This window comes from Trichosurus vulpecula, chromosome 1 (assembly GCF_011100635.1).
Source record: "Trichosurus vulpecula isolate mTriVul1 chromosome 1, mTriVul1.pri, whole genome shotgun sequence".
Classification (NCBI taxonomy): Eukaryota; Metazoa; Chordata; class Mammalia; order Diprotodontia; family Phalangeridae; genus Trichosurus; species Trichosurus vulpecula.
This window is the reverse complement of record NC_050573.1, coordinates 115,191,929-115,214,618: the sequence shown is the minus strand read 5'-3', so window position 1 is coordinate 115,214,618 and position 22,690 is coordinate 115,191,929. Positions and strand designations below refer to the sequence as shown.

General features: G+C 35.9%; 1 protein-coding gene across 2 annotated transcripts in view; it reads left to right on the top strand.

The window, feature by feature from the left end:
• The window catches only part of FAM91A1 (family with sequence similarity 91 member A1), a 54,274-nt gene that overhangs the window by 22,425 nt on the left and 9,159 nt on the right, over window positions 1-22,690 (top strand). Inside the window, exons 5-20 of one of the 2 annotated variants that reach the window (XM_036758186.1) lie at window positions 1,878-1,945; window positions 3,048-3,161; window positions 4,209-4,299; window positions 5,963-6,025; window positions 9,654-9,760; window positions 11,496-11,534; window positions 11,944-12,056; window positions 12,442-12,560; window positions 13,281-13,393; window positions 14,052-14,138; window positions 16,317-16,449; window positions 16,818-16,966; window positions 18,197-18,331; window positions 18,506-18,619; window positions 20,107-20,179; window positions 21,173-21,325. In XM_036758186.1, the coding sequence (XP_036614081.1) occupies window positions 1,878-1,945; window positions 3,048-3,161; window positions 4,209-4,299; window positions 5,963-6,025; window positions 9,654-9,760; window positions 11,496-11,534; window positions 11,944-12,056; window positions 12,442-12,560; window positions 13,281-13,393; window positions 14,052-14,138; window positions 16,317-16,449; window positions 16,818-16,966; window positions 18,197-18,331; window positions 18,506-18,619; window positions 20,107-20,179; window positions 21,173-21,325 (1,671 nt within the window). The remainder of the gene's footprint in view (window positions 1-1,877; window positions 1,946-3,047; window positions 3,162-4,208; window positions 4,300-5,962; window positions 6,026-9,653; window positions 9,761-11,495; window positions 11,535-11,943; window positions 12,057-12,441; window positions 12,561-13,280; window positions 13,394-14,051; window positions 14,139-16,316; window positions 16,450-16,817; window positions 16,967-18,196; window positions 18,332-18,505; window positions 18,620-20,106; window positions 20,180-21,172; window positions 21,326-22,690) is intronic. The other variant, XM_036758194.1, reaches the window with a different exon arrangement.

Genomic DNA, 22,690 nt, shown 5'->3' with positions numbered 1-22,690 from the left:
AGTGAGGGGGTGGAGGCAACAAGTGAACATTACTTTTTTTTTTTTTTAACTGTCATGAATGACTTTGCATTGAATTAATTTATGCACTAGTCAAGTCATGGAGAAGAATTTTGACCAATGGAATGAATCATGAGAAAGAAGAAACAGAACCAAAAAAAAAAAAAACCCCAAAAACAAAAGAGAAGCAGAAAAGGCGAGCATGTAGTGTGCCTCGATCTGTATTCAAACTTCGCAGTTCTTTGTCTGGATGAAGATAGCATTCTCCATCGTGAGTCCCCTGGAGTTGTCCTTGCCCCTTAGGTTGCTGAGAAAAGCGCAGTATGTCAGGGTTGGTCGAACATTACTTTTTTAAAAGTTTAGCAGTGCAGGGAGAGATAAAGGATGATAATTTGAGGATCTGCCAGTTGAGGGCAAGGATTTTGTTTGTGTTTAGGATAGGGGAAACAAGTATTTTTTTAGTCAGTGGGGAAGGAGTCAGGAGAGAACAAGAGAGTAGAGACTGCAGATGAGAAGAATAGGGACTATCTGATGCAACAAGGTCCTTGGAATGGGGTAGGGTGGGGGGGGAATAGGATCAAGACACAGATGCTTCCCATAGAAGTATTGTGGTTACTTTTTCAAGTATTAGAAGGGATTTTAAGTTCATCTAGTCTACTGCTCTCATTTTGCTATAATTAGAATGAACTCTAACAAATGAGATTTGCCTAAGATTTAACAGATAGTTAATGATAGACCCAAGAGCAGAGCCTACATCATCTAGAACTCAGGTTAACCTTTTTCCCAACTTAATAAAAATGATGATAATTGTGATTATCACAGACAAAACTATTCCCCACACTTAGCATGGTCCCACAAAAATTTATGAACAATATTTTTAATAGACGTCACCATACCAAATACTCATACTCTTCAAGCTACAAGGAATGGAAAATTTTCAAAATACAGAGATCTAGTGGTAGAAGTCAAGAAGATATAGAAATGAAATGAGGTACATATTATCCCCATCTTCCTGTCTCCTATTAGAGTTGTCCTAAAGGTGCTTTCAGTGAGCCCAAAGACAAGTTTATATCCCAATACTTTTATTCAGTTACAAAAGATGGTTATTTTGTCCACTTGTGTAATAGGTCATGGAACAAAAAATATAAAAGAATAATAGAAGACCAGCGACCTATCTCATGTCTCTCTGAATTTCCTTGTAAAAGATGAGCACAACATAATCATAATGATGATAATTATGTGATAACTTATATTAAATGGCACTTTAGGATTTGCCAAACCCTTTAATTTGCGTAATCCTCAAAATAACTCGAGGTAGGTAGTGTGAGTATTATTATCCCTATTTTACAGATGAGGAAACTGAGACTCAGAGAGGTTAAGTGACTTGTCCAAGTTCACACAACTATTTCAGCTGCACCATGAAGTACTATTAGTATTAGGAGAGTACTATACTTCAGGTATGTAGGCTTTCACAGATTGGCCTGGGAACCTAGCCTCTTATTATAAGCAAATGAATTCTAAGTTCCAAACAACTGGCTTAAATTAAAACCCCATTCAAAAGTTGGAGGTTTTCTTTGAAAACTGTAATTTTTTCTCTTGTGTCTCTTGAAATTAAGAGATTTTCTGCTTTTTAAAAATTTCTCTCATTAAGAAAAATATTCAGTAATCACAGTAATGCTTGTTGTTATGGTTGTTATGAAAGACCTTTAATTCTTCTGCTTCAAAGTATTCTTGCTAATTATTCTTGATTTTAGGACTTAATGTTCAGCTGAGTATTCAAGGAATAATAAAAGCTGAGAATAAGTTACCAAGAATCATTTAATGTATATGAATATTAAAAGTATATAAAGAATGTGTAATCCAAAGGCTCTTTGTTTCAGGTCTAAGGCTTCTTGGCATAGGAAGAAATCAGTATATTGACCTTATGAATCAGTGTAGGTCATCAAAAGTAAGTTGTTTTTTTTTTCTTTTTTCTGTCCAAGAAACCCCCTCTTACCAAACAATTCTGCTTAATATGGCTATTTTTGCAGTTCCTTTTATCAAGTTAAAGTTTTTTGAAATACATGTTTATGCAAAAAATCTAATTTATCCCCTGCAATTAAATTTCTTACACATTAGTGTGCTGAAAAACACGATTTTACATAGAAATTTTTAAATTTTTAAAAGAAGTTTCGATATTTGCATTTTTCTATTTCTTAACTTACCTCTTCCCCCCATTCTTAATACTAGCTACATTGAAGAAGTAACTATACCTTTCCCAACAGTTTTCACCTAAATTTGTATGTTTACCTCCATTTTTTTAATTTGGGATGTGTCACTAGGGGTTAGAGAGAACCCTAGAAGATGAAGACATTTCTCCTTTCAAAATACTTGTGATATACACATACCCAAATATACTTGTATGCACATATGCATACCTACACATATGCATACATAAATAATTCTGAATACCTCCCTGCCCCTACCCCAGACCTATGATTTTATCCACATAGGGTAATCTTGATTTAGAAACTCTTTCCATTTGAGCCACTTGGGGATGGGTGTCTCTTCTTAATGAATTTGTTCTTTGGTGCTGGCCCATGGCCAGATAGCTGTTATGTGTCAGGGCCAGGACTGGAACCTAGGGCTTCTTGTCACTAAATTTGGCCGACTGTCCACTTCATGTTGTCTATCCGGAATGCTTTGTCTATCCAGAATACTTATTGTACTTTTTCCTTTTTTTTTTTTTTTTTTGGAGGAGGGAAGGCAAGGCAATTGGGGTTAAGTGATTTGCCCAAGGTCGCACAGCTAGTAAGTGTGTCAAGTGTCCGAGGCTGGATTTGAGCTCAGGTCCTCCTGACTCCAGGGCCGGTACTCTACTCACTGTGCCACTTAGCTGCACCTACTTACTGTACCTTTTGAAGCATATTTTGAAATCAATGTATATTCAGCCTCTAGAGTGTTCTCTTAAAGGAAGGGTAAGATATTTTCTTTTGGTATAAGGGGAAATCATAATTTTTTTGATGACTGTACAAGTTAAATGTTATCTCAAATGGACTGTGCCACTGCAGAAATTTTTCAGAAGGAAAACCGCTCGTGATCTTCTGCCAGTGAAGCCTGTGGAAATTACTATAGAGGCATGGTGGGTGGTTCAGGCTGGTTACATCACAGAAGATGATATAAAGGTAATTTTAGATATTTATTTTATTCTGAGTTCACTATATAATTTTTGGTCAGAGTAGTTTTGAATTTGCTACAAGAAGATATATTTCCATACTTTTTTAATTTTAATACTTCAAAAAAATTTGTGATACTCTTACTAGCTAGGCAAATTACACTCTCTTTTTTTAATTAATTGATTTATTTTTAGTTTTCAACATTCATTTTTATAAGATACTGAGTTTTAAATTTTCCCCCCATTCTCTTCTCTTCCCCCTCCCCAAGGTGGCCTGCAATCTGATAGGCTGTACATGTGCAATTATATTACATATAGTTCTACATTAGTCATGTTGTGAAAGAAGAATCAGAACAAAAGAGAAAAACCACGAGAAAGAAAAAGCAACAACAAAAAAATAGAAATAGTATGCATTGATCTGCAATCAAACTCCATAGTTCTTTCTCTGGATGAAACACTTTATTCTCAATAGGTGGTTTTCATTATATCCTGGAGTGCCAAAATTCATCAGCCTTCTGCATTGAGCTAGCTAGGCTGCTCCTTGTTTGATGGGCATAGTCTGTCATCTAGCCTCAGTGTCCTTCCAACTTGGAAGCACCACCAGAGACTAAATTCTGCTGTCTTAACCTTTGAGAACCCAGGTCACTTCCATGCTACAATAAGGCATTGTAATAAAACTCTCTAGTTGCGGTGGTTCTAACAACATATATTTTTCGCCAAGAAAATAAAACTAAAAGTCTCAGTAAATACTGGACAGTCATTAACAAACAGACAAAATAGCTAAGTATCTTTTTAAGTCTATATAACAAGCCCAGTCGAAATCCTTGTTGTTAAGGTACTAGCTCTGGCAACTGAATAGATAGTAATGTACACAGTTTTGTGTGTCTTAGGGGTGAAATTTATAGGACATTGATTAAATGGGGTGAAGTATCTTAAAAAGTAATGAACTCATAATTTTATAATCCTTACAGCTTTAGTTTAACATTTTAACCATTTTTAAGACACTTATGGATTCAGTTTAGACAAAACTTAATGAAAAATTTATTATTTTCCTCAGATATGCACTTTGCCTGAGAAATGTGCTATTGATAAGATCATTGATTCAGGTCCTCAGCTGTCTGGATCTCTAGACTACAATGTGGTACATAGTAAGTGGTTATTAAAACATTCCTTTAAGTAGCATATGAACTTGTATTTAAGCCATTGAAAGGTTTAGTAACATTTATTCCCTGATTAATGTAGATGAAACTCCTGTTTCTTAAGATGTTTTCTGCTGTCAGACATATCAAGTGTTCATTGTTTCCCAGTAGAACCACAGTAATTAGTAAATGGACTAGAAACTTAAAACAACACGAGAGAGATTTGTCTAATTTTGAACATTTTCAGAAAATTATCTGGTGTGTAACTTTGGGCAGATCACTTAATCTCTCTGGGCCTGTAAAAAAAGGGAGTTGGATTAGATGACTTTTAAGGGCCCTTAAACTCTAAAACTGTGAACCTGTGATTTTAGGTATAAGATAGTCCCTACCATGGGAAGATGAGAGAAACATGTATTTAACAAATAGAGAACAATTAATGGCACTGTGAATTGGTTAGGGTTAGTGCTAAGTAATACAGCATTGGCTATAGATGCCCTTGGAATTCAGAGAAGGGACAGTGTGTTTGGAGGATTTGGAGAAGTAGAGATGAGTTTTAAGCTATTCTACTTGCTATTATAAATCGTTAAGAGGAGTGAATCTATTAGAAACATAGACAATGAAAAAAAGCCTCATTTAAAGGAACTTTTTGTTCCTTTTTAATTTTGAGATGCAAATGGGGAAGATAGTAACACATTTTATTTGTAGCTTGTCAAAATGAAGAAGTATTTGTTAAATACCAAGAAAATTTTGCATGCATATTCCCACAGTGGGTAGAACAACTGGGCTTACAAGTCAAGAAGAATTGAACTCAAATCTTACCTCAGACATTTAGCAGCTATGTGACCCTGGGCACAATTCACTTAACTTCTCTGTTCCTTAATTTCTGGGAATTATTTTTGTTTCATCTGCAGATTTCATCTTAATTTCATCTGCAAAATGAGGGTACTAGACTCAGTAGCCTCTAAGGTCCCTTCCAGCTCCAAACCTATGGTGCTCTGAGCCTGTGGTTCTCTTGGATCTTTAAACTAGTTTGAAAGGCGTATAGTGATAACCAGATATAAACTTTATTATACAAGCAGTAGACATGAAAGAATTTACATAACCTATAATTGTGTATTTGTAGTAGAGGTTAGGAAGTAGGGGTAGGATTTCAAAAATCATTTGAATAGAGAGAGAGGGAAAGAACTTAACTAGGTTCTCCACACTAAATGAGCAGCATTTTAGTAGGCTCCTAAGTAGGCGCCATAATTCTTGCCCCATGCTCTCAACCTCCTTTTTACCTCTGTATCCAGGCAGAGAGCTTCTTACTTTTCCTTTCAGCCGGCCAGAACTTTCACTAGCTCCTTTGCTGTTTGGTTGTCTGTGTCTATTCAATGGTGTTAACCACATCCCTTTGTCACTTTTTACCTTCTAAGCTACGGATAACTAAATTTTTAAAAACTCATTACACCTGTATGTAGGAAGTGTTAAAAGTGTCATAAATACACAAAATGAAAAATACTGAACACATTTAAACTTACTTTTTAAAAATTTGAGTGCAAAGTGTCTGTGCTATCTTGCAAAATATTTTCAGTCTTTGGGGGGGGGGTTGGACAGAGTAAAGAGAAGTACAGAAAATAGTTATTTTAATTTAGTCTCACAAATCTAAAACAATGTATTCCTGTTTCTGTAGGTTTATATAACAAAGGATTTATTTATCTTGATGTGCCCATATCTGATGACAGTTGTATTGCCGGTATGTATGTGCTATTAGTACAATACATTGCAACATTTATTAAGTGTCTGTTTTGGATCCGGTGTGCAGAAAAATGTCTTAGGCACTAAGGGAGATAACTATTTATATAAGAGATGGTCCTTGTTCTTAAGAAACTTTCTGTCTAATAGATGGATAAGATGCTAATCCAGATAGTTTTATACAGTACTACAGTATTTCAAAAAAAGTGCTTGGTAGAGTGTTTCAACAATCCAGCTAGCACCTGTTGTGGGGGTGAAAAACCAACACAAACCCAACAACCAGAACGCTGCCAGCATGCTACAAAAGCCCAGGTTCTTTTGATCTGCTTTACTAAGAAAAGCAACGTTAAGGGGTTGACAAGCTTACTTTAATTCAGCATACAAATACCATTCACATAGTTCAGGGGAAAAAGCCATCACCCTGAACTTCGGAACAAATACAAACAAATTACAAACATCGACAGACAGACCAAATACAATTCATAGTTACCAACATCTAGGTTCAGCCCGGGAGCTCATAAGAAGGCCTGGTCCAGAGTCACGTGAGCCACCATGGCTGTGGGCAAGAGCTCTGAAAAAGAGAAAGCCAACCGCTGGTTTTATATCTTTTTCAGGGTCAAGGGTGAGTCACACAAGCGACTCACTCACGTGACCTAGAATGGTCACAAAGAGGCGACTTAAACTCATGTGGTCTAAAAGCCTCTGATGTCCCAGACATGTCACTCAAACTCATGTGTAAACTAGGCCCTCCCCTGAGGCAAGGAGGTCACCAAGGACTCCCAAATCTAATCAAGGAAACAAAGGCTAAACTCTTCAAGGGCACTTGGTTGAACTGAGTGCTAAGAGCCCATTTTGTTTACCAACACATAGAGTTATAGAATGCTATATGAGGAAGAAGATTGTTGTGGGAGGTCTGGAAGTCTGTGGAGTTGGTAGCATTTGAGTTCTGCTTTTATGGATGAGTAGGATAGTTAAGGGGGGGAGGGGGAAGAATTCTGATAACTAAGTTTTTCAATAAATACTTCATTTTCCTGATTTCTTAAATGACTTTTACATTTGGTCATCTTATTTTTCCTTGGGACATTTTTAATGTTTTTGTGTTTAAGCTCTGTACTCGTTGTGGAGAACACATAAGTGTCTTAGAGTAGTTCTGAATCTCTAGCTGTGATGTGCTCTAGAGCATGTGGTAGCAATGGTGAAGATGGTTAAATTGTCCTATTCTGACATGATTTGGCCCTGCTAGTGAAAGAATTTACTTTGCTAATTTTCTACTTAAAGCAACATGAGAGCTTTGTTAATAGTTCTTATGTGATTTATAGTTTTGGGTGGTATTTAGGTGATGAAACCGATTTAACCTCAAAATATATTTAGACATGATTTGTATTAGAAGAACCTACTTAGTGATATAAATATTCCAAAGAAGAGTTAGTTGATACTGAAAATACTTTCAAAACTTGAAACATAGAGAACACTGAATCTGAAAAACCTAATGAATCATACCTATTCCAAGAGCCTAATTTAGATATTAAAGAATGCACATTAGTATTTTTTGACTGCTTGGGTACTGTTTGTATTTCGTTGCCAAAATATTGTTAACAAATAGATTATGATAATAGCTTCTACCAGAATTGTCTCTCTGAATATTTTTGTGTATATGGGAACTTCCCTTTTGTTTTTAACCTCCTTGGGACATAGTTCCAGTATTAGTGTTATTGGGACTTTGTACTTTAGTGATTTTCCTACTAAAATTCCAAGTTGTTTTTCATAAGTGGGACTAAGTCACAGTTGTACCAACAGTGTGCCTGGCTTCATACGGTCTCTCAAGATTTGTTATTTTCATATTTGCCAGTCTGAGGGATTTGAGATAAAGCCTCAGAATTGTAATTTCTTTTGTTTTTGCTGCCACTGACCAAGCCTACTTCATGAGAACAATTAACTAGGAAAAGCCCAAATCTTTCATGAAATAGCCTGGTTTTCCCTTGTCTCCAGCCTCTTTCTCCTTAATTCATCTTGCACATTTTCATATTACGGATCTTCGTAAAGCACAGTTTTGATCATGCTGTGCTCCCCAATCAGAAATCTTCAGTGGCTTTGCATATCCAAAACAATACAAACTCTTTTACTAGTCATACAGGATCCTGCATACTTTGGTCTTCACATTCCTTCCAAGTCTTATCTCCAGCTCCTCAATTTCCTAAACTCTCCACTTCAACCAAACAGATTGTTGTGAGGAAAGCACTTCGTAAACTTTAAAGCATTACGTAAATGTTAGTTGTTGTTCATTGTTTCCTGAAGATACTTTGTAATTTCCTAGCTTTGTGCTTTTATTTCTGCTGCCCCACCCACCGGGCATATCCTTTTCTTTCCTCCCTGCCTTTTCAAAGCCTACCAGTCCTTTGAGACCCAGTCTAAACCGTATGTCATTCAAAAAGCATTTCCATTCTGAAATTTTCTTTCCCTTCTCTGTTCACTAGTAGCAGTTTTTTCCACTACAATTTATTTGACACTTCAAAACTTTGTCAGCCATTGTTTTTATTGTATGACTATGCGTAGTGTTATAGCATACCTATTACTTTTTGGTTGGCAAATCAATACAAATTAAATATTTTTACATCAACATGTTGTTGGCAGTTTATACTTTTAAGTTAAAATTCATTTTAGTCATAACTTAAGGATCTAAGATGTAAGATAGAAATGGGCAAACTTTACTGATCCACCAAAAAAAAATCAACTTAAGGGCATACACAAGTAAAAATAAATTTATGATCAGCTTTAGAATTTTTTTCCAAGAGAAAAATTTTAAATTTGCTTTTAAAATTAATATATAGCATGAAAGCTCAATTAAATGAATTCAAAAACTGTTTCTAAATTATGGCTGCTTTAATTCTAAATGATGGCCACTTAAAGGACAGGGGGAGAAAGAGAGGGATAAAGAAACTAAGGGAGATATGTGGAGATAGATTAGGGGAGAAGCAGAAGAGGAGAAAAAATTGAGTGCTAAATGAAAAGAGCAGAGAGATAGAGTGCAATACATTTTCTTCCAACCAGTCACTACTCTGCATGACATTGACCTCATTTTCTTAAGGCATCTGCTCCCTTCCTTGGACCTTACGCAGTAGTTGACCAAAGAATAATCCCAAATTCCACTGGAGCAGCCTTGATTCTCTCCGTCATCTTTTCAGCTAACATTTTCATAGAGGTAACGAATGACCTCTAGCAGTCTGTTTAGCGTTTGCTTTTAAATTCTTGAGAGTATGGCTCTCAATTCAAGAGCTTTATGTAGGCTCAGTGTGTCCTCCATCAACAGAGGTTCTCAGGTAGAAGTTATGTGATCACGTCTCCAAGTGTGTTATAAAATGGAAAGTTTTGTTAGGTATGGCTTTTACTGTATGACCTTGGGGGACCCACCAACTTTTAGATTCCCTGATACTCTTGTTTTTTATTTGATTTTGACTATAATGAAACAATGTTTGCTAATCAACAGTTTTTGGAAACTTTCCCTGGGTCATTTAAAATTAAGTCAAAGATCAGATTCTGATGACTGACTTTCTGTCCCTGCTAAGATATTTTAACTGTAGTTTCATATTTATTAAAATTATGTCCCTAAGGAAATTTGTATTCCTTTTAAGTACCACCGCTTGAAGGTTTTGTAATGAACCGGGTCCAAGGTGATTATTTTGAAACTCTGCTCTACAAGATATTTGTTTCAATAGATGAGCACACTAATGTTGCAGAGGTAAGTGTGACAGTTCTTATGACAAACAAAATCTTAGAAACATAAAATGTACTTGTAATAAAGCAGACAAAATTTTATTTGATGATTTGGATAAATTGGGTTTCTTGAACAGTATTAAAGGTCTACTGTGTTTTAGGCATTTATAACTGATAAAGTCATTTCTTCAAATTATTTCTTATACATTCATATTGGAAATTTATAAAAGTTAATCATTATACATTTTATCAAATGACTTTCCGTAATCATATTATTTAGAGGCAGAAAAATATGAACTACATTTGTATATCCAGGGACCTTTTAAAATCTTAACTGAGTCAAGGAATGTATGAAATAAATATATTTTTTAGTAATTTTTCCCTTTGGGAATGAATGAAGCCTTTATTTTGCACTTACTGTGTAAACACTGTACTAAATCTTGGGGATACAAATACAGAGGCAAAGATAGTCCCTGTCCTTAAGGAGCTTATATTCTTTTGGGGGAGACAGTAACTCAGTGAGTGGTGGCTAGGGAGGGATCCTTTGGTTACAGGGATTCTGAGTGGGACCATAAAGAAGATAAATACCCTATTGAGGAATAATGGCAGAGTGGTCTAAGAACAGGAGGAGGGTTGGAGGTGGAAGGAGGGTGACAAGGATTGTGGCAAGGTTATGGAAGAGAAGGTAGTGAAATGAAGCCTGGATTCAGGGGAGCGGCAGTCACCAGTTAAGACAACAGGGCCCAAGGTGGAAGGTTCTTCAGGGTATGGTGTCTGGTGTAGGTAAGACTATGGAAGAGGTAGTGAGTTATGGTGGCTGGGGCTTATCTTTTCTGCTTTGCCTTTGACTTATCCCATATCCTTCTAATTGAGTCTTCTTCTTTGGGTACTTACTCCTTTTCCTCCTTTGTTGTCTGGCTTCTTCCCTTCATGCAGTCCTGTCAGTCTCTTTGCATCTACCATATGGTACCAGTTCAATTCAGAGAACATTTGTTAGATATCTACTATGTACAACGTAGGGATAGGTACTAGACCTGAACTTTATGGATATAGGGAGTTCTCAAATAAGGAAACTCCCTCTACCACTTTGTGTTAGCTCTTTCTTAGCATCTTATGGTTTTAGAGAGTTTCTATACCACTGAGTGGTGAACTGAATTGCTCAAGGTCACACAGCCAGTATGTGTTAGAGGCAGCACTTGAACCTAGGTCTTCCTGGTTCTTTATCCACTAAGCTGTGCTCTCTACTGAGGATTCACAGACAAAAAGGAGAAGGTCTTTAGCATCAAGGAACCAAAAATTCCAGGGGGATGGGCAGGGGGAACAAGTGCACAGATAAAGAAATACAAGATAAGTGTGGAAGAAATGAGAGTGGGGAGAATAATGGGGGATGGGAGGAGAACTAGGTGGGCTGCCCAGAGGAGGCAGAGATGGGGAGCTTGGAAAGGAAGTCATTACGAGAGAAAGGAGAGGAGGTGTGTCAGTATTTCAGGCAGCTAGTAGCTGCCCAGTGGATGTGGGAGTAGTTAGAGAAGGCCCCATCAGAGCTAAGCAGCTATGAGAAGTCACCTGGGAAGCCCTGTAGAAGCAGGAATAGTGAGTATTACATCCTTTCTGAACCTGAGGGTTTTTTTTTGGTTGGTTCTCTGCATCACTTTTGTAGTTTTTCAATTTTATAATAATAATGTTCATCAGATGGTAATGTGCATCCTCTTTTATAAGCTTTTATTTTTGAGTTCTGATTTTTGACTTTTTTCTCCTAGCTTGCAAATGTCCTTGAGATAGACTTATCACTCGTGAAGGTATGTAATTTTATACAGAAATTTAATTTTATTTCATTGTTTGAATTGAAAGCTTAATGATTTTTGTCAGCTTTTTCTTTTCACAGTAAGTCATTGAGGCTAGGTAGATTGCAGTCTGGGTTGAGATTCTCAGGAGTATTGTAAGAGAGTAACAGAGACTAGAATTATTAAGCCTTTGGGAAACTGGCCTGTAAGAGTACTTTCTGAGGCCTCCCATATTTTTCTTCTCAGATGTGTCAAGATTCCTAGGAGAAGATACAGCTGTCTTAAAAAACTACTTGGGTGGTTGTGGGGTATGAAAATGTTTTAAGAACCCACAGTTATAAACTGTCTTGATATTTTCCTTCATGTATTCCCTATAGGTACTTTGTTTTCATCTAAGTAGTAATTTATATATTTTTATTTTCAGAACGCGGTTTCCATGTACTGTCGATTAGGTTTTGCCCATAAGAAAGGACAAGTAATTAATTTGGATCAACTTCATTCATCATGGCGGAATGTTCCTTCTGTAAACCGATTAAAGTAAATACTTTTATAGAATGATGGAATTTTTAAGATGCAAAGGCCCTAGCAATTCTAAACTCCCTTATTTTACAGATGAGAAAAATATGACTGTGAAGTGACTTAGCTAAGGTAATGGCTAGGTAGTTGTAGGTCTGGTATGAGAATTTAAATCACTTAATTTCCAGTCTGGTTCTCCTTCTGTCATGCTGTGCTACCTCTCATCTAACTTCTCATTCATATTTTAAGCCTTAAGTGTGATAAACACAATTTTGGTTTTTACCCCAGGTCTTGGTCAGAACAGAGCATGCATTTAAAATTGTGTATAATATATAAGTGCTAACATAGATGTTTTCACAAGGTCACACGTAGTTGTATATTCAATTTAAATTTACTTGTTCACCAGTAGGAGTACTTTAGATCCACAAAAGATGCTTCTTTCATGGGATGGTGGGGAAAGTAGGAGTCCTGTTCAAGAAGCTTCTTCAGCAACTGATACAGACACAAACAGTCAAGAAGATCCAGGTGAGCATTGACTCTTGGTTTAATTCAAATTATGTCTGTGAATATGGAAGATTTGAAATGAGCTTAGCCTGTATATCAAGACAGTATTAACTTTCACATATGTTCAGGGTTGTTGCTGTTATTTAAGAATTGAAAAAAATTGGTTTTTTCATAGGAAATGAGGATAGGAAATGAGCATAGGAAAATGAGGATGACTGCTAATTTATTTTCTAATTTATTCTCACATTTATATAGAGGTTCAAAACTTGTACATTTTATTAAATTTTTCAAAGAAGTACTTAGCTAGAATTTGGTGGTTAAAACAATCATCCAATATATGGCTAAAATTGTGAAGTATGAGAAAGACACCTATGATAAGAGGAATGAGAAAATGATCTCTAGAGTTTGTTGAGATGTCATTAAATATAAATTAAGTTTAAAATTATTCTCATTAAATCATTTATATACATGGAAGCTTTATTAACAGTGATATGTTTTTTGAACCTCATTTCATGTTTGTGTGATCGAGTGCCTCTGTTATGCCTTCAGTATTCTTTATATAGTCTTTGCATTGAGTGTGTATATGCTTTGTCATCATCGGTTGAAATAAAGTTGAAATGAAAGTGATGAGACTGCAGTATTTCTAGATCAGTGAACTGTTTTTAGTGACTACACAGATAAAGCAAGTTCTTGATTTAGCTGATTGTAAATATGATTTGCCTTTTTTTTTTTCAAATTTAGCTGACACAGCCAGCATAAGCAGCTTGAGTTTGTCTACAGGATACACGAAGCGTATCGCCTTCCTATTTGATTCAACTCTCACTGCCTTTTTAATGATGGGAAATCTTTCACCAGTATGTAAATTTCTTCTTAAAAATTGAAAACTTCTAAAATTGTAAAATAGATTAAATATGAACTAATGTGATGCATATGTACATATAGAATATGTATATATACATATATATGTATGTATATATATATATACACACACACACACACACAGAAAGGTTACCTTCTCTCTTGCACAAAATGGGAACTATGAGTTTGAAATATTGCATGTAATGTTAGACTTTTTTGATTCATCAGTTTTGCTGAAGTATTTTTTCGTCCTTTTTATTCTTTATTATAAATGATTGCCTTCTTTGAGGGGGAGATGGGTGGGAAACACTGGGAAATGTAGGTGGAATTTAAAAAAGTCATCAATATAATTTAATTTTTTTGAAGAGTGTAATTACTTTTCTGGTCATCCAAGCTATATTTAAGATATAACTGATCAGTGTTTTTTTAAGGAGGTTGGATTGAATCATTTTGTCAAATGAAAACAATCATTGTAATAGGAAAAAAATCCCCTAATTTTTTTAAAAAGGTTTTTTTGGGGGCGTAGGAGAGAGGAGTGGAATGTAGTTTATTGGAGTTTCTTAAATTGAAGCTTACTCGGATTATTTAAAAAAAAAACTTTGGAAAATATTTACAAATTAAATTTGTTTTTTCTTTCTTGGATTTCTCTTTTAGAACTTGAAAAGTCATGCAGTCACTATGTTTGAAGTCGGGAAACTATCAGATGAATCTCTGGACAGCTTTCTTGTAGAACTTGAAAAGGTAATTTAAAATTTTCAATATGAGATTTTCAGTGTAGTTGTCCATACTTCTGAGCAGAAAGAACTAATGGGCACTGATGAAATTAAGAAGCTAGGTGATGTTACAAGTATCACTACTTTTTTGGATATATTTATTTATTTTTCTTCTTTAAATGTTTTCAGTGCATTTATTCTTGTTAGCCTTTGAGGCCCTGACATATTGAATGGATGAGTCCACTGATTGCTGGAGTGATATGACCATTAATCTGCCTCTATAGAGATAATTAATTTAGTTTTGTAGAAAGGGGGTTAGAAATCTGGGGCCGGAAGTTACTTGATTCCAAAATAGCTTTGGGGTTGTGGAAAGAGTGTTGTATTTAGAGTCAGAAGGTTTGGTTTCAGGTCCTGCTTCTGCCACTTTACGAGCTGTATGACCTTGGGCAAGTTTCTTCTCTCTGGGCCCTCAGCTTCCTTATCTGTAAAATAAAAGGGGTGGACTAGGTAGCTGCTGGTGTCCCTTATAGCTCAAAATATACACTCTTGTGATTGTTCCCTTAAATTATATCTTTAATATGCCACTGTTACGTTCACCACTTGGTGAGATTTACCTGAACTTTTGTTCCACTTTTAAATGTGGAACAGTATCCCATGGTATCACAGTTATTCATGTCCACTCTCACTATCCCTTTTAGCATCTTGAAGACTTCAGCCATATTTGCCCTTAACCAACTTTTTCCCAGTGAGTACAGCCCTAGTTTTCCTAGCTATAAATCTTGATTGCCCCTTTATTGGTGTTTTCTATCCCCTTGATATTTTCCTCTCTGTTGTGTTCCTTCTCTTTGTCTGCCAACAGTTTGTGCGCCTGATTTGTTCCTTGACTAATTATTATGGTGCCTTCTGGTCTTCATTTATCAGCCCTGTATATTAATGTTTACTGAATTTGTGGTAATTCTAATTTGTTTCTATTTTTAAAAAATCTAATATTATTTTCATTTTACTTTTTTTGTAGAACTTTTGTTCCTGTTGTTAGTAAAGGAAATATATTTCTAAGATAATCTTCACTACTTTTCTTTTGGACACCTTACATTGGATTTTCACTGCTCTTCCAACATTTTTTAAATCACACCAGCCTTTTTGTTATTGTGCCTCTTCTTGTGAACTTTCCTTGTGTGGTAACACAGTGAATTCTGATTCTGAGGCTATTTTTTTTAACCTTATCCTATATTTCATTAATATAGTAATTACCAGGTTAGCTCAGCTTTCTCTCTCTTATTTTTTCCCCCTTTTATATGGGATAGCTAATACTGGGTAAAGGATTCTGTATTCCAATTTTTTTTTGTTAACAGTATTTTAATCCTAATTTTTTAAGCTTTCTAATTTTGATTTAGCTGATTTGGTTGGCCTTGTCCATTCCACAGAGTTAATTTTTTTGATATTATACTGTGGACTCATCCTCTAGTTTTCTATATTCTTCAAATACATATGCTGCCTGTCTGTATACGAAGGTGACATTACTAACCCAGTGTTGGTAGGACATGTGCTTTGTATTTTATGTTCACTTCTACATGTGATGAGCAATACAAAGTTTGTGACAGGACTAGACAAGAATAGCAGTACAATCTGTGTCTCTAAACTATATTTTTCCCCTTTGTGAGAGAGTAATTGGCCTATGTGAAGATATAATCCATGACTTTAGTTTCATTGGCACCACATTCAAATAAATTGAGTTCAGCTCTTGATGGTGTCTTCTGGAAGAACTAGTTTTTATTCCTTAGGGAGTTTACTGAGGTGTCAGTTTTCTAATCACTCTTGGTTTTACTTTTATTATTGTTAGCAACAAGTGATATGTCTGATTTTGATGGCCCAGCAGTGGATGCTATTTTCTTAATTTTGTAGTATCCTTTAAAATCATTTGCTATATTATGTCATGAAGAAAGAGGGAAGCCACTGTTCAAATTGTGGTAGTATCACTCCACACATACAAGTATTACTGGTATCATTTCTCATTGCCCTAGCTGGGGAGTGTTAATTTGAAACACAAATGAAGTGGCAGGGCTGGGTTTCATATTGTTTGGACAAACTTGCTGATTTTAAATTTTAAGTATGAACTTAGTATCTATCTGCATCTATCTATCTAGTGTCGTATGATGATCTATTAAAGTGAATGTGTTAATCTGTTGGATTTATTCTCTTGGCTTAGGTTCAGAGTACTGGTGAAGGAGAAGCACAAAGATATTTTGATCATGCACTTACTCTGAGAAACACAATATTGTTCTTACGACACAATAAAGATCTAGTTGCACAAACGGCACAGCCAGAACAACCTAATTATGGTATGATAACTGCATATGATTTTTAAAGCCATGATTCCGTGGGAATTATTTACAATAAAATGAAATAGATCATCTTTACGTACTTGATCCTGAAGTGTAGATAAAATATTGGGTTTGTTACTAGAGGCATGTTTTTATGATAGTTCTCTGCCAGCTAATTTCATAAGTTAGGATGTGAATGAGCATCAGCTTTAGTTTTCCATTCTCTAGCTAGTATGTCAGGAGCTTGTTAATAGGCATAGTGATTAGAACTTAAACCGTTTTCATTAAGAAAATTCAAGGCCATAAGGCTTTTAGACTCTCTTACCCAGCATTCTTCAGATTTTCACTGATTCTCATTGTGTCGTGTGTGCTTATTCGTGATTCAGGTTTTCCTTTGGATCTTTTACGATGTGAAAGCCTCCTTGGTTTGGATCCTGCCACTTGCAGTAGAGTCTTAAACAAAAATTATTCTCTACTTGTTTCCATGGCTCCCCTCACCAATGAAATCCGACCCATCAGCAGCTGTACTCCCCAGGTAATAATATTGTAAAAAGAATAAATATCTACTCAAAGGGGTAATAATATTTACTTCCCCAGAAGAGGGTGACCATCATAATCCTCTTTGACCTTGAGTTGTTCTTAGGGACCTCCAAGATACCAGAATTAGACAATGAACACCTCTGTCTTATGGAGCCACAGGATTATTGCCTTTGCTTGAAGAATTTTGAGTGGCAATAAGGATTTTCATTCCAAAATTAGAATTACAATGAACATGTATTCATTAATAAAATATTTTAAAATTCCTGAAAGCGATGAAATTTAATCTCATATTTCTTGGCGATGTCTGATAAGGACAATAAATTAAGTCTTGTACAGATGGGAGTGAAGATGTTATATAATTTGAAAATCAGTGACTCTGAAATCCTAAGTTATACGTCAAATGTTCTACAGTTATCCAAAGTTTAGAAATTATTTTTGGAAGTTGCCACTTTATTTCATCAACTTTTATACATGTGGCAAAAAGTCCTCAGTACCATTTTCAGGCCTGGCTTGTTCTTTCTCCCAGACCTGTGGCCTCAAGATGGAATTAAAAAATACAGGATAAAGAGAGGGAATGGCTGTTGCAGCAGTCCTTATGCTTGCTTCTTGTTCTCTGCCTGTCAAAGTATAAAGTCCACCCCACTGGGGAACACTTGGCAGAATTCTTGAAATGCAGATGTACTGTAATATCAAGAGCAGTTTCTAATTAACTTTATTTTGAGTGCCGGTGAAACATCGTATTATCAGATTACCATGCTTCTAGAGATACCTTTACAGGCATAAAATTTATTTTCTATCCTGTATAAAGATGATACTTACAATCCACTAGAATTTGGCTATATACTCATGCTCTTTTTCCTATCCATCTTTGTATCTCCCACAGCATCAAACACAGAACCTTGAACTCAAGTCAGTGTTTGTTTGAGTGAACAGTCTCATTTGTGACACATTGCCTTTGCGCTTTAACTCTTGATATACAGTGCAGGTCCTTTTGGTTAGATTCTGCCACCTTGTCTTTGAGTTGTTGGGTACAGATTTCTAGCCATTATATTTCTGGGTCTTTTGAAATGTATTTTCACAAGTGTAGCAACAACAGAAATGAAATATTTAGCATTTTGTGGAAAAATACTTGGTTGTCATCTGTATTTAGTGAACGCATGAAGTTAATAATTTCAATTTCCCTTTTAATTTGATGTCGTGATCTGTTTTATTTTTGTGGTTGTAGCATATTGGACCAGCGATACCAGAAGTCAGTTCAGTCTGGTTTAAATTATACATTTATCATATTACTGGGCAGGGACCACCATCTCTCTTACTTTCCAAAGGGACAAGGCTGCGAAAACTTCCAGATATATTTCAGGTATTCTGAATGGATGTGACTTTTTTTTTTTTTTTTCAACATGAAAGGGAGTAGTGCTGGAGGAATGGGAGCTGCTGTTGACCATAAAGTTAATTATTAAAAATGTTTTAAAAATTATGTTTAAAAGTGACTGCTTATCTGTTGGCTTATCTGTTGTTCATTTGTATCCTGTAGGGTTATGATCGCTTATTAATAACTTCGTGGGGTCATGATCCTGGAGTAGTTCCTACTTCAAATGTGCTTACAATGCTGAATGATGCTTTAACACATTCTGCAGTTTTAATTCAGGTATCATAAGCTTCTTTGAAATGCTAAAATTTGACTTATTTTAACTCTGCCTAGATAGCTCTCTTCTTAGAATGAGGCTGAATTTTAGTTTGGGCTTGATTAATTTGGAATCATGAGAATAAAGTGAATGGCTTCAGAAGATATAGATTCTTAGTCTGGCTGTGCCACTGATTTGCTTTGTGGCCTTTGACAAGTTACTTAACCTGTCTGGTCTTGTTTCCTCATTTGTAATATGAGTTAGATGCAATAGATGATACTCAAAGTCTTTCTAGTTCTCAGATTATTGCTATAATGCAAATTAGTGAGGTTCTGTTGTACTTAATAGAGAATAAACTTCTAACCAAAACATTAAAACATCATAATTCTATGTTATTTAAGAAAAAAGATAATTGATTTTATTTTTGCCTGAAAGAATACCATTATTATGTCATACAAAAGTTAACAGAGCCAATATTTTTCTTTAATGTATTAAAATATAAGTGATAGACTTTTGATGAAATGTCATATGTTTATTTCTTTGTGTACTTTTTATGTATGAGTTTAAATTTTTAATCTGTTTACCTGTGAGATAGGATAACAGTGAAAAGGCAAGTCTGGTAATCATACTCTTAACAGAACATGTTTGCAAGTTCAGTTTCTTTTAAAGTAGAATGTTTCCCTGAAGTAAAGTTCTTTATTTAGGAGCCTTATGCTTATATCAGAAAGATTATAGAGAGATTTATTTGTTGCTATAACCTTTCAAAAAGGACAGGAGCAGGATGGGAAATTGTTTAAAGTTGAATGTCCGGGTGTAGTTTTGCTACTAATTAGGGCTCCATCTAGTATCACACAGAGGCAGTTGTGGTACCATGGAAAGAATGCTGGAGCCATCTCCAGCCATGTGATCTAGGGCAAGTGCCTTAGCTTTCCTAAGCTTCAGTGTTTTCATCTGTAAATTAGAATGATAATGTCTGGAGTACCTTCCTCATACAATTACTGTGAGGATCAAATTAAGATCATTTATATAGAATACTTTTTGAATTTTCAAAGCACTGTGTAATTTGATTCAATTCAGCAAATGGAATGCCTATAGGCAAGGCATTCTGCTAGATGCTGGTAATGTAAAGACAAAAGACACAATCTTTCTTCCTAAGAAACTGAACAGATGAACGAGATGCCAGTTGTGATTAAGGAGGAAAAGAGATCTGAAGTATTCTTGGAATATGTAAAAAGGGAGAGATGAGGAGGCAGCGTGTCGCAATGGAAAAACTACTTTGTCTGGAGCCCAAGGCCCTGGGTTCCAATCCTGCCTCTAATCCTGCTTATGTGACTGTGAGCAAGTTATTTCACCTATTGGGGCCTCAGTTACTTCATCTGTACAGTGGGTGAGGGGGTGAGGTGAGCTAGATGTGGCCTTGGAGCTGTCTGTTCTTCACCTCTAGACATTGATATGACCAGATATGGATTTTTAATATATACCTTTGACTTTTTTATTTGTTGGTATTTAGGGCCATGGCATGCATGGAATGGGTGAAATCATGCATATACCTTTCCCGTTTGATGAATTGGAACTGCAAGGAGGTAATTCAACTCAGCAAATATTTATTAAGCTCCTGTGTGCAAGGCACTGAGCTAGGGACTGGATAATCTTTTTTTTTTAATATGTTAATTTATTTATTTTTAATTTTCATCATTCATTTTCATAAGTTTTAAATTTTCTCCCCCTCCCTCCTCTCCCTCTCCCCAAGATGGCATGCAGTCCATCATGATACCAAGATGGGAAGGAGGTTCAGTAATATATCTGTTGGATGGTAGAGTCAGGATTCCAAAAAGTTTCAGTGGTTAGTAGCATAGAACACAGTTGAAGAACTCCGGTAGTAAGAATCAGGATCTTTGGTTCTAGTTTGAGTTCTGCTGTGTGAGATTGGACAAATCACTTTTGATCTCTTGGCTTCAGTGTTCTCTTACTTGTAGAATTAGTGCTTTGGATTCTATAACCATGAAGCTCTAAAATCTCCACTCTTGGTATTCCTATTCCTCTTCTTCTGGGCAGTGTGTTTACCCAGTAAAGAGGTGTAGCAGATTTAGAATGTCTAAGGAGATCCAAATAAGAATGTGCTAATAGCTGTCCTTCTTGACTGAAATTAGCATAGGTAAGCATTTGGCCCTGAGCAATAAGTGAACAAAATTGGCACAAATGGCTGCTGCTTCTCTTGGATGTCAAGTAAATGCTTGCTCCACTAAGAGAGTGCATTTGTCCTTTGGGATCGCAGCAAATAAACTTTGAAATTGTTGTGTTGTATCTGGCTAATATAGGTGCATGCACACGCATATTCTCTCTCTTTCTCTCTCCCTCTCCGTCTCTCTCCTCCTCTCCCTCTCTTCCTCTCCCTTCCCCCCTCCCTCCCTCCCTCTCTCCTTCTCTCACCCATAGGTGACATTGCTATTAACTTTATAGTGAGAGGAAAGTACTCTCCAGTCTGGGATATGTATACTTGTGATAATGTCTGCAAAGTCTTTTGTAAACTTTGTTGTATAAATGTTAGTTATTCTTATATTACTTTCTGTTCTTAGAGTTGACTCGAGCCAATCTGGGTGTTCATAAAGCACTGCAGACATTACGGGAGAAAGTGGACTTGGAGCACCTCTGTGGCTATGTCACCATGTTGAACGCTTCTAGCCGCCATGCTGCTAGCAGAAAGCTGAGCGATGCATCTGATGAAAAAGGTTAGCTGCTTGTCAATTTGTTTTGGATTTGGAGTAGCTGATTTTTAGTTTGGTACCTTCAGAAAGCGGTAAGGAACTTGAGCATGTTTTCTGTGAGCCTGAAATTCCTTTGTTAGAGGATAAGAAAATGCTTTTTTGAATAAACATTTTTCTTTATCCTCCAGAGGAGGCAGCATTGCCTGAGGCTGTGCTGTTAACTAAGCAGTAAAGCTGGGGTTAAAGGTTAAAATTATTACGTTCTAGTCCCTGAATGCGATTGTGTTGGTTCCATGCTTGACAGGAGTTACAAATCTGGAGGCCATGGTGATTAATTGTTTCAAAAAAAAGAAGAATTATTTCAGTTTCCTAAATATAGATTTGTATTCCTTGATCATATTATTATTTTCACAACAGCAAAGAATTAGTTCATAACTTTTCGTGCCTCTAGTATTCTGGATTCTGCCTTTGGCTTTTGTGCCACGAGCCTTCACAGAGAAAGAATAGCGCACGTAACTATCTCTGTGTGTCCCTGGCCTTGACTTAGCACCTGTCACTTCTAGAAAGAGTTCTAGTGGAATACTGGCAGGTGTCCCACCAGCAGGCTGATGTAAGGAGAACAAAAGGCCCAGGCGAATTGATAATGATGCTTTACTCCTGAACTAAGTCTGCTTTTTACTCTTGGCAATTAGAATTATTTGTTAAAAGAATTATGTTGGTAAGGGTAAAGAATAGTTTTTACTCTTTTTCCTTATAAAGTAGTCTTATTTAAAAAAAATTTCTTGAGATTTTAAGCAGTTCCCAATTGTATGTTAAAACTTAGTCTTTATAAGTTTAAGTTGCTCTTTTGTTGACTGTAAGTGGTTCTTTTAAACAGAACCATATAGAAAACTATACATTAGAAGAGATTTCAAATGGAAACTCAACATCTGGTTTGTCCACTGTGTCTGTTTTCCATCCTGACAGTGGCTTCTTTCTTCCTTGTTGTCTTTCCATCATTCCTAGACTGGTTGTTCCCAGCCTCAGAGTGTAGCACTTTTGGGCATTTGGAGCAATTACTGTCAAGGGACTGTGAATCTATATATGCACGAAACATTGTCATTTTCATATTTAGCTCTAATAGTATGTAATTCCAGACTGAATAACAGCTGTCTCACACATACATGTATTTTTTTTTTAAATTTATGCAGATGCTATTGCAATTCCAAAATATAAATTTAAAAGCATTACTGACTTCCTGGTCACTTTCTGTTATGTGTTTTCTCAATACCATGTCCAAACAACATGTTGCCAAGTCCTTCATAACCTGACCCCCTCCTGTCTTTTCAATTTTCTTAGTGTTTCTCCCTGCCACATACTTTGTGACCAAGTAACAGTAGCCTCCTTGCA